Below are 13152 nucleotides of genomic sequence, written 5' to 3' on the forward strand. Positions count from 1 at the left end.
GCATTTAAAAATTATATGCTGGAAGGTCTTAAATAAAATGTTGAAAGCAGCTTGCCCTTCAATGGCTGCACATAATAAGTTAGTAGTATCCACTAAAAACTTTGAAAAACAAAATGGAAGAGGGAAAGACGAATGGGGAAAAATTAGGAAGAATGGGCATGCCACGCCTAGCTCGCTTTCTCAGTTCTTTCAAAACAAGACTCAGAAGAGCTTTGATTGCATCTCTGGCTGTCTCATTCAACCTTGGCTTATGAATCATAGCAAAAGCTGAAAGAGGTTGGCAGCAACACGTGAACCTGCCATACATTTTGTTCCTCTCTTCTTAATTAAGGACTATTTTGAGTAGCATATGCAAATGTCAGCACATTTGGGGGAATCAATATACACCTTTATCTTAGCCTTACAAGACAGATATATAGTTGTCTGTCAGACAGGCTCCGTAAATCTAATGTCTCTATTTAAAACACTTGCTAGACATAGTAGTGGCAGATTCTTGGGGAGCAAATATTTGAAACCATGCTTAATTTGTCTGACTAAATGAGCTACTCATTACAGAACAGACGTAAAAAACATGACATTAGGTAAGAGAAATAATTGGAATATAAATCTACATGGGTGTATAGGAAAGACTGAAATGATGTATTAGCCACTATTCTCCTGGTTGTAATTTTCTGTTTTTAATTTGGTCACAGCCAAGTTTTCACTGTATTGAAAATGCCATGAGTATACATCTTTACACACAGTGTAAGAAGTAGCTCTGCAGTTTGTTAAAGTTTTTATAAAACAGCACTTGTGAAGAAATAATAAAATAATCTAGGTCTTTTGCAACTGTCCATTGCATGTGTTCTTATTTGACTTCTGTTCTTCAAAAATAAATAAAGATCAGAATCAAATTAATTAGGATTCACCTACTTCCTAATCTATTGTTAGTGGAACTAAGAAATAACCTTTTCAACGTATTTTAACAGAAATGTAGATGTTCCTTTTTCAGAAACTTAGAAATCTTTTCTTTAGGTAAATTCATTGCTAAGAAGACTGAATAAATATTTAGAACTGAATTTAAAAAAAAAAAACACACCAAAACAGGAAAGCCCAAATGTGTTAGCCCAAACACATGGCTGACTATTTCTGTGTCATACTTGAGAACTTTTCCAAAGAGATACGATCAACCTTAAGTACAAAAGGAAAGAAATACGCATATGCGTTAAAATTTGCATTCATAAGGAGGATCCCTATACAATGACAAAGTTGCTGTTGGAATGATGTCATCTTTACACCACCTCCCACAAGAAAAAGCACTATTCATAGAGGTAAATAAGCTGCTACATCGGAAACTAACTATTCCCCAAAAGACAAATGGCATAACATGCCTTATGTGCCTCACAGCCTTATGAAGGTGAACAGAGAGGTCATTAGCAAGATAAACTTGGTAATTTTTTCAAGTGTAACATTTAAACGTCTGTCTTTGCCAGAGGTAATGCTTACTGAAAAGCTTTTTTGATAACACTGTAATTTTCTGATCTTTTCATTCCATTATTTTTGTGATTAACATGTTTGTTAAATGTTAATTTAACAAAATTAAATTAACATTTAATTTTAATTAAATGTCTGTCCCTTTCCCCTTTCTTTATTTTGCTTAATACATAATCACTAAAGACAAATTGAATGGCTTGGAGGAAAAGAACAACAACATCAGTTCGTGGATATCAATGAATGGCTAAATTGTGATGTGTGGCAACATTGGTTTGTGTTACCAGTCACATTAGCATAAAACAAAACTTTTAAATATCAACATACAAAAATTTCCTTAAAACTCCAGTTAATAATTATGACAGGCTATTTTACAGAAATGGCAATGCATTTTCTTTTTTTCCTAAAGCCTACAAATCTGTGCACAGCACCTTAAAGTCACAATTAAGACATTCTTTTAGTTGTAGTAATCAAATCTGCATGCTCTTCAGATTGTAACTTAAAAAAAGGGTCAAAGAAAGATACAATACACAGAATTTTCAAATGCAGCTACATTGATGCATTATCATAGTCACTATGTGTTGCAATCTCTTTGAAACATACTCAGAGAATGTTTTAGATCATATTTTAGAAATGTCCAATATATAAACATCTAAAATACCATCTTCCTCCTCCCTTTTTATGTATTTTTATGAGAAAAGTCTGAAAACCTATATACACTGTGTACAAATCCTGTTCTCCCAGAAGCCAGTGACAAACCATCCATGGGTTTCAGGAGGAACAAGATCAGACACAAGGAAGTATAGGTTTCATGCCATGTCAGTGCAATACCTACCATCCATGTTATGGTCAGCTCTCGATTGCTTCCCCCTCCTCCTCCAACATCAGAAGGAGCCACATTAGGAGCTAGAAAAACAGAAAAGACAAGAAAAGTTACTACAAAGTATGCAGTCAGTAAAAATATCACTATTTACTTTTTACCAGCAGGGCCAATGAGCACACGTGGCAAACACAATTAAAATAATGATAGTCTGCAATAGCCGTAAGAGTCTGTGGTCTTGCCAAGATTAATGTATAGCTACTACTGCAGGAAAACATGCCAGTTCTAACCATAGCTAGCAATCATTCTTCTTTTCAACCACATTCTCTACAAATATTTAATTGAATATTCAGAAAAGGAATACTCCTGATCGATCTTAAGAGAAGCACTGTGTATTGTTCTTGTGCTTCCTCAGATGTTGGTGTGCCAAGGGCTCAAGCACCCAGGACTTGCACATGTATTTACCTTAACAGACGGCCATTAGTTCCATCTACTTCAATATATTTACTCCCAATGTGTAATGCTAAGTCCATGAATATATCTTTGAAGCACTGGCATCCCAATCCTGTTCCAAATTAGTGGCACATGTCTTCTTGACTGGCATGTTCAGAAGCAAAGCTGGCATAGCACTTAGTAATTCACTAGTGGCATTTTACACCAATATTCTGTGTAATGAAATAAAATCTGCTGATCTGTCATTAGTGCACAGCTGAGTGGTAAAGCAGGACACTCTCAAGGACTCCATTACAAATCAGTCCTGTATTCTCATTTCTGTAAGACTAAGTGTGATTGTTCTGTTGCTATCCTGTATGGTGTTTGTGTATTTATTTGCTGTCACTCAATACCAAGGACACACAAAATACCACTGAAAACTTAGGAAGTGATGGCCTACCTATAGTGCACCAAATATGCCCCGGGTAACCATGCATTAGCTACATGCCCTATCTATATGAACATGTTCTTTGTGTTATATGATCAGGCACTTTCTCCACTGATCAGTGAATGTCACAAGAATAGTAAGGGGATAGTTCCTAAGTGTTCTCCCACTATTAAGTAAGATGTTTGCTGAGGCCTCCTCTGAGGGTCAGCTAAGGAGAAACACAAAGCAGAGAATTAATGTTTTCAGAAAGGATGAAAATATGTAGCAATAAATTTGAAATTGAAATCAGCATTCAGTGCATGGTTTGTGTCATTTATTTATGGCTTTCCAGAAAACAAATTAGTGGAGAATGAGACTAAACATGTCTATCACGACAATTCAAGATGAAGCTTGAACTTATTACTCGACCTTGTTATTACCAAAATACACAGTAGTCACGCTATCTGTTATAAGCATATAACTTTAGCGCTAAGTTAGAAGCAGAGGTTTGCTTGAATGCTTAAGTCGTCAAAGGTGGTACATAGGCTGCCAGAGAAAAGAAAAAAGACTGTATAATGTCTTACAAATCACTCTTTTCAAGAATCTCCCTCATTCTCTCAACCACTAAACCAAGGTTTCTCCCTCCATTAAGACCAGGTCACTAAGTCAGACAGCTATACTTAGACAATTACTCTAATGCATCCAGAAGCTAAAAATACATAAAAGCAGACTTTAGTCCATTGAATTTCAAGGAATCACTGTGAACTGTGTTATTGATGAAGCAAGCAGATTTCACCAAAAAGAAAAATCAGAGTACACGTTCTTAGCATGCTAATAAAAATGTTACTAAAATTACTGTTACCTACAAGAAAAGAGATTTCAAAACTGAAAAAGACATTGATAACATTTGAGTTTAACAAACATTATTTGTCACTTGCACAGTACAACAAAGACACAGCACTATTTGTTGCTGTTTAACACAGAAAAAATGTTACAAGTAACTACACTGTGTGGATATGGATTGTTGTGTGTGCAGTAGAATATTTACCTTCTTCAGATTTACATGAAAATACACAGCCAGTACTGGATCTGTAGTACCCTGGAAGTTGACAGTGCGACGCAAATCCTATTGTTGCTGCTCATAACAAACACCAGCTCCTGGCAGGAAATGCACTTGGGCACAGAAGTTCATCTGCAAACTGTTACTCATTTATACCCTATTTTGGCATGGCAAGAAGCACTGACTGATGTCTAGGAGGACTACATTAACATTTTGTTTGGTTTCACTAAAAATGTCTCAGTTTGCCAGAGATGACAGTGGTGCTGTGCATGGGGAATCAGACAACAGACTAAACAGACCACCTTTTACAAAAGTATTGCATCCTGCTACAAAACTGGAGGATATGCCATTTTTGGGAGGCTACAACAGATACCATAAATGTGGCACACTGCAGGACACTACCACTATTCCACCTGCGATGGTTATTTCCCCTCCCTTTCTGTCTCTTTTCTGGCATTTTAAAAATGTCTATTGGGCACCAGGCACTCCAAGAAGCATATATAGGTTTCTCATTTAGATTCCTGGGCCTTCAAATACAGTTGTTGACTCATAAGACATATGATGTTAACAATCAATTTTATAGGCAGTAATTTCCTTTTACTTCAGTACTAAAGTTCTGTGGCTTTTCCTTACCTGTCCACATTAATTTAACCAATCTGTATTTCCTTTCTCCCTAAGCAACAAAATTTTTGATGGACCAAATGTGGGTCATTTCTAATACATGTTTTGAAATTTGCAATGCAAATACATTTTAATTTGAAAATACTATTTAATTGAAGCAATGACCTAGCAGGTGTAATTGCAAAAATTAATTTTTACACTTTGGTTTTGCATTTTAGGTTTCAAATCTCATGGTATGGGACAAGTGTAAATATATCTAGGTTTCACATGAGTGCTAATATGTGTTAAGGAGGATACAATAGTATACAGGCTTTGCTGGATACAATCTTTTTGCAGTGATACATTAACTCCTGAAGCACTGCTGTTACCTCCTTTGTACAGTCAAACAGACTGTGTATCTTATAATACAGAAGGTATTATCTTGAATAATAACATCTAATTCCTCATTTTGGAGAATTAATTTTAAAAAGGACATGCCTGAGCCTAAAGGATATCCTTAAATATGCTCTGGGATTTTAACACTGAGCAATTAGACTGGTAAGGGCATATATTGTGTTGGATAATGTCTCATCTTTGATGCAAAATAAGAAGACACAAGAGCAGACCTTCCATAACAGAGAAACGGCATTATTCAGTACAACACACATCCTGTCACGTATTCTTTAGTTAGAATACAAACCAAACAGCAAATGGACGTTTTCCTTAACACATGCATGTTTTTCCCTAAGTGCTGAACCCTGGTCCCAAGTATGCGCATGTATTCATACACACACAACTTGACTGACAGATACAGTGGGGTATCTCTGAAAGATACGGCATGATTCTGCTTCAGCTATGGAGGCAAATTTCCCGTTTGTATCACGACGTTGCTTTCCTGTCTGCTTTGATGCTATCACATCTGGGCAGTCTGGTATTTGCTTACTAAAACCTATAGTAGTGGGTGGTTGAAAATATATTCTCTAGATTTGCATCTTATAAAGTGCTTTTTTCAAATAAAAAAAAACCCTACAAAATTGATTAATAAAAATGTGAAAATTAAGAAGCACATTAAAAAACTTGACACTTTCTGTTTACGTACGAGCGCCTTCAGTTCTAATTCTCTGTGACGGCATACTAGGTTCTCCTGTCCCCAAAGTGTTTGTTGCTATTATCCGGAACTCATATTCCATCCATGGAATTAAATCAATCACTGTAGCGGATTCCATATTTCCTTCAATATCTGATGGTTCTAAAAAAAAAAAAAAAAAGAAATTGCTTTATAAAACTGCATTTTTACAATAAGGTCAGCCAACAATGTGGTTGATTTCAGCAAAACTACCACTATTTTGCAACCACACAGAGCCAACTGAAGGAAACGTGATGTTATACATGAGGAATACCACATTTTACAAGGAGTACTCATGGCAGTGACTGGGCATTTGGAACTATGACACCACCTCGGATAAACCCCTACAGACTTGTAAGTTTAAACTGGGTATGAACTAGCAAAAGAAGTACATGTAGTTATGAGGTAACCTTACTAATTACATATTGTAGTTGTAGAATTTAATTTTACCTACAGACAAATGCAATGAGAAATGTGGAATGCAAAACCAGTAAAATAAAAATCAATGATATAGACAAGGGCTAGACATGTACAAATATGGGGTTTGATCAATTGATAAAGAGTGGCTTACAAAACGTGGTCATATTTTGGTGCACCTTATTAGTGAGCGTGTTACAACTTGCTATCTTGTTCTGATCCAACAAGGTTAAATGTTCTTGTAATTCCTGCAAAGACTTATTGTCATGAGAATGAGTGTCTTTACCATAAATAAAATGTGTAACTCATGACTCTCTGTCTACAATTCACAGACAACAGAGGTTGTTTCTATAGCTGTCTGCAGTTATAGAAAGACAGAGGATTTTAATTTACTGCGTGGGCTAAGAGTTGTTTGTCAAATTAGTCTTGGGTTCAGAGGGAGATGAGAAATAAGATATTATGCACTGGAAAGGCAGCTGATGTGGAATTAAAATAGGAATGCAATGGCTGCAAAAAAAACAGTCATGGCAGTATAAGCACTGGATGGTGACACAACTTTCCTCTACCTAATGACGATTAAATTTTTCATTCTATGGCGAGGCCCTGAAGGAGAAAGAAAACCACTTTCCATATTCCTTTTACTTGCCCACCACCCTCCCTCATCTTTACTCGAATTATTTTTCTGTCCAGTTAGTAGTGCCACTGCAAACCTTCTATGGCATCCAAGCCATGATATAAATTTGGCATTCCTTTTCCTGGGCTACTTTTGTTCTCTTCATTTAATTCTACCATGGCACAAATTCCCAGAATAATTATGAATACTCAGTACGATGAGAATCTGATCCCCTTAACTGGAAAGTTCAGCATAAATGTAAACAACTTATTATATAACCCATTCACACATATTTCCATACTGCGAAGTAGAATACACTTCTTTCATAAAACACACTTGATATTATGCAACCTGAGATGAATGATTTGGTTTGGGAATGATGGCAGCAGCAATAATAACAGTATTTCCAAAGCGCAGTGCCAAAGCATATTTTTTTGTTCCACACATTGAAAATTAGCAGCATTAAATGACAGCCTAAACACTGATGAGAGATCGATTTGGACGGTTAATCATGCTTCTTTCACATCAAAGTGAGCACCAAGCCAAACTGGGAGGAGCCTAGAAATTAAGTAAAAGCTTGCAGTGGTGCCAGTGATGGCTACTATTGTGCTTTTACACACTTTTTTGAGAGAAACATCTATTAATCAAAACTACTCAGTGCAGTTCAAATTAAAAAGCGATCATTTTGAAAACATCAGAATGGTTTATTTCAACTTTTCAGACGAGAATAATTTATATCTTTCCTGCAAGCTTCTTAAAAAAGGAGTTCAACAATCTAGATTGCCCCCTGTCCCTCTCAAGATATGAATCCCACTCAACGTGCTACAGGGTAAGACTCAAAGTCTGACTGCATGTCTCAATTACTAGCTCATTCATTCCGTGAAGCAGAAGAACTTCAGAGATGCACAGAAGTGCATCCCGTCATGCCTATAATGCTGCAAATAGGGAACCTTCTCGAGAAGTGAGAGAGATCAGTTCAAGTGTCTGCTCTGAGGCAGACAGAGTGAAGATCTGAATCCAACACTGTAGCTTCTACACACGTTTCTAGTTCCAGTAAAAAGAAAGCAGAGCTGCCACCTCATTTATAAATTCTTTGATATTTTCCTGTACAACCTCTTTTCTTCCGAATTTCTTTTTTTTTTTAAGATTTAAAAGAAAAAAAAAGAATAGGAAATAAAATATAATTTAACCTCAGAAAAGCAGAGGCTCATCTAAAAGGATCCTCCCTCCTACGTATATTGTTACTGAAGCAAATCTTCAGTTACTCGAACAGCCCTAATGTCTACGTTAATTATTTTTTTTTAAATCATAGAAATCTATTCTACAGAAACTATTAAACAAGATAGAAGAGATAAGAAAGTACCAGGGAACCTTCTAGTTTTATTTTCCACGTTACTTTCACATAAGTCATACACTTGTGCTGGCTGTTGGAGGTAATTATATATAATAGAGCTACACATACTACATACTCTAGAAGACAAGTATGATTTAAGGCAGTAGGCCTAGTATTTTTAACTGTGTACTTTAAAAATATTACAGAGGTTTTCAGGTTAACATGTCAAAGTCTATTTCTTAGACATCTATCTCCGTTGTTGCAATAGACAACCTAAATGAAAGACAATAGCTGAAACTATTAATACTCTTAGTATTTAGAAATGCTGAGTATGTGATGCCCTAATTCCAGAGAAAAGCACTTATAATTTATCATGGTGACATAATTCAAAGATACTAGTAGTCTAAAAATATTTTCCTAATTCATGAATTTATGTTAAATCTTGCAAAGAAATACACGTTAGCATGCCCTGTGTTCAGGTAGGTGCCTCCTCAACTGAAATTACGTGGCACAATGATGACATCCAGTGGTTAGAACGATAATCTTAGCTATGTTTTCTCTAGAGGTCCCAGTTTTAATGCAACTGCAACTCAGTCAGCTCCCAGGAAAAAGCAGACAATTTTAACCAACTTTCTGTGTAACAAATACAGAAATGAAGACAGCCATTCATCATCCACATTAACCTGTAAATAAATTTTTATGATTCTGGTAGTTGATGTGGAATGTTTCAAGCAGCAACGAAAGAGGCAAAAAACAGGTAAAAACTCTGGCCTGTTCTTTTCTGCTTTTCTTGATATTCAGTTCAGGCCCTCCAAGTGCTGGGAACAAACCAGCTGACAATACACTGACAAGATGGCACCTGCTCCCAAACCCTGCAGCAGACATTAATAGCATCCCTGGTTTCCTTTTACTGTGACTATTTCCCGATTAGCCAAGCTTTCTAACAAACACTTCAAAACCTATTGACTTTATTACTCCTGGTGTTACTCTTACCTGTTTTGGCATCTTTCCACTCTTCAGATAGGAAGGTTTTTGACTGGATAGTATATTTAGAAATAGGGCTATGATTGTCTGTTCCACGACTCCAGGTGAGTGCTACAGCAGTATCTCTAATTTCTTCTACTCTTATACCTCCAGGAGGGCCTGGAGGACCTGAAAAAAAATTGGTAGTTCAATTCACAAATTAAATATTCTGAAAATGAAAGTTCACTAATTTTCCTACTTTTACTTATCAGATACAAGGCTTTTGAGTCTCACTTTCTACTTAAGAACAGATTGAAAATGTATATACCCATTTTAATACTCTATAGAGTGATTCAGAGGATAAATGCTCCTGCCTAAGTAGTAATACTGAGATTTTCTTAAGTGAAAAAACGATACTTTGAATCTGTTGCTGCTCTTTTTTCAAACAGTGAATCACAGTCAGAAAAAATACACAAAGTCTTCCTTCCCAAATTCCACCTAATGATGACCAACCTTTAATCTACACTTCTGCTTGTGCCATATTGGCCCTGACTGCAATTTATGCGGAAAATCTTGTAATTCATATTGGAGAAAAATCATACCTCAAAAGACATTTCTATAGACCTTTTCACATGTCTCTTGGCCTTCATATTACTCCAATATGGTAAACCCATTATAGATTCAAACTTCCTACAGACTAATATAACTTGAGTGAAAGCAGAACTAGACAATGTTTCTCTACAGTTCAACAAAAGCCTTCCCACAATAAGAATTTTAAAAATCCAAGCCAAAAAGTGGGATCCACTACACCCACTGAACTAAATGCAGTCTGGCAAACTACATGGGTAAAATCGAACAACCTCTCTGCACCAGAATAACCCCACAAAGACCACCACCAGGAACAGAAGCACTAAGCTGTCAAAGGGAAGACATTTTCACAAACCAGCCATTCTGCATCTGCCCTTTCAGTCTTGATCATCAAGAAGCACCTATGAAATAATTTCTAAATGGTATATTCTTCTTCTTTGAAAGGCAGATATTTGCAAAGATTAATTTCAAAATTCATGGCTCTAGTGAATACAAAAAGTCATGAACTAAATACAGATGTTGGCTTGATGGCACATTACTATGCTCCCAAGACCCAGCTAAATCATTACAGGTAGAAGTTGCTTGTCCTAAACTAGCTCACAGTCACATCTCTATGCTTTTCAGGTATTAAAGATTGTTTCTGCTCAAACCAACTACTTAAAGTAGCTGTGTTAATTTAACAGCAATTATTCTCAATCCATATTTGGCTTTAAGTTTGTTAGTTGTACTTCAGATCTCAAGAGATTGGCCTCCGGTTCCCAAAACTCACCTTTTTTTTCCAGGTGTATCACTAAACCTAATAAATGGTATTACATCTCTTCTCCAAACCTCATCTGATTTATTTCTGACCAATAATAACAGACAAAAACTGCTGACGTGAATGCTTGCACTTTTCTAAATGCTTTTTTCAAATTCTTCTAATCACTACTACTCCCACACCTCTGCTACGCGTGGGTAACTTTTGTTGTTGCTATGCTGTGCCTTGGTCCCCAGAAAAGAGGCTAAAATTTGCAGATCAACAGGAACAGGTGATTTTTTCATAGACTAGAAGGCTAAGAAGAGAGTGATGCAGGTGTATATGTATGTGAGTATAGGAATCTTCACCTGTAAAAGACACCACAATGTTCAGTAAGCTGTGCTAAACCCCCTCAAACTCACAGTAATTCTGTAACCCAAAGCTTAGTATCTACCTACAAACTTGGCCTATACATATTTTCAGATCATTCTTTTCATATTGATTGTTCTGGTTGTTATTATGCTTCTGTTTTATATGACACTCAGTTACATGATACATATTAACTGTTGTGTAAAACCAGAGACAATGCATTAGAACTATTGAGAAGTTTTTTTCTGATTCCACATTCAGAGATAATAATATGCCAACATGATTCAGGTAATTATCCAGCAATCTGATTGAACAAGTCCCAGAGCATATTAAAAAAGCCAACAAGAAATAACAGGATATATTTCTCTGCAGTATTTACAGAGAAACCGCAGAAAAAGCAAAACAAAAACAACTCAACAAAAAGAATGGAATGAGATTTCTGTATCAGATCTAAACACACAGTATGTCAAATATATCCAGCTCTTGAGCTCTCCATTTTGACCATAAATCTGAGCAAAAGGAACCAAATGAAACTGAATCAAACAAATATACTGCCACACACTGTTGTTCCTCAGTATCAATGAATTTATCCTTCTAACAAGCAAGCAATTCCATTCCCAACTCCAAAAGTATTAAAATTTAGACTAGTTCCTTAAAGAACATATATGCCATTGTTCAAAAAGAAATAAGCACTGACCATTCTACACAATCTATCAGGCCACGGCCTATGACTTTTACAATCAAATTCCTGATTGTTTCTATTCCTAAGATCCAAGAACAGTTCCCTTTTAGTATCCTTGGAAAAATGTGCATCAGCTGACTACTGGATTGCTCAAAACCAACTTCTACTAAAATTCAAATCTTGGCATTGAAAACTAATCTACTAATTAGGTGTCCCTGACCTCCCTGTCAAGGTAAGGACTAAATACATCACTGCATGTGGAAACACCCTTCTTCACAGAGGATGCACAAAGTAGAAGTTGTTGCTAAGAGCTGATTTTTAAGACAAGGGTGGTTAGTCAACTCTCCACCCTGGTAATGTGCATATTTGCTAGTCCAGCTCTAAGGACTCGTGTAGGTAAGGCCTGAGAGACCTGTTCTCCTGCAAGACTGTTCACTTCAGAAGCCCTCAAGCTGAAAGGTACGGAAAAGTTCATCAGTCCCAAGCCCTTTCTTTCCTTTTTTAATTCAGGAAATATCTCTTACAGTTTCTCACCTCACTATCATAGTTTCTGAAAATTACATGTGTCAGGAAACACGTGGAAAAACGCATGCTCTAAAATGACCTCTAAAAGACACAGTGCCCACCGTAGACTTTAAGGACTTGGCATGTTCATGCATTTCTCATTTTAATTTCTGTCATTTCTTAATGAGCCACATTTCTGGTTTACCTGGAGAACCTTACCTCTCACCACAAGGTCAGCTGAAGCTGAGGAGTTGTCCACAATCGTCTGAGCAGTACACGTGTATCTCCCTGCGTGCCGTAGCTGAACATTTTTAATGAGCAGCTCACCATTGGACTTAATCTGCCACAAAAATAGCACTTAGTGAAGCTGGTCAACATCCCTGTACAGCTATGTGATATCTGTCTACACACCCCTCCCAACGCACACACAGTGGTTGTTATTTCCAAAAAGCAAGTGCTTCCTTTGAGAATGGGTCACCCTCAAAGACACATCTGATTTATACGCCAGCTGTTGAAAGTGTCCTGTGTTTCCTGAGGAGCTGATGCTCTTTAGCAGACATGAAAAAAACAGATGTCTTAGTAAATGTTTTTTTACAAGCCAACACCTCCCTTTTACTTTTAGAAGCCCGTATCTGAACATTAGTTGAGAATCTTTTCATAAACATCAGTCAGATGATTTTTCTGCACCATTACTTGCTTTTTTATGCGTTTGTATGATAACAAGCCATGAAGTCCTACTAACAGAATAGGATACAAGCCTAAAGCGGTATGAATGTTTTTATGGCAGAGAGGCTACAATCACACTCCAAATAATGTCTAAATAAAAAAAAACTCACCAAAGAGATACTGAAATGCAACAACTGCTAAGAAACTATAATGTTCAACACGTGTCACAGCTCCTTAGAGGAAAGACCACCGCCGTTCTGTGCAGTGGTGTGGGCGACAGACAGGACAATGACAGTGACCGCAACCCCCATGGCGGGAGGCTGGGCTGCCAGGGCTCCAGGCTGGC

At 36.8% G+C, this 13152-nt stretch overlaps 1 protein-coding gene across 1 annotated transcript in view; it reads right to left on the reverse strand.

The window, feature by feature from the left end:
- The window catches only part of CNTN1 (contactin 1), a 99227-nt gene that overhangs the window by 41826 nt on the left and 44249 nt on the right, over positions 1-13152 (reverse strand). Inside the window, exons 13-16 of the mRNA XM_086462099.1 lie at positions 12360-12480; positions 9292-9450; positions 5909-6058; positions 2306-2376 (exon numbers count right to left, since the gene is read on the reverse strand). Of these exons, the coding sequence (XP_086318225.1) occupies positions 2306-2376; positions 5909-6058; positions 9292-9450; positions 12360-12480 (501 nt within the window). The remainder of the gene's footprint in view (positions 1-2305; positions 2377-5908; positions 6059-9291; positions 9451-12359; positions 12481-13152) is intronic.

This window comes from Leptosomus discolor, chromosome 1, assembly GCF_034619465.1.
Source record: "Leptosomus discolor isolate bLepDis1 chromosome 1, bLepDis1.hap2, whole genome shotgun sequence".
NCBI classification, from domain to species: domain Eukaryota; kingdom Metazoa; phylum Chordata; class Aves; order Leptosomiformes; family Leptosomidae; genus Leptosomus; species Leptosomus discolor.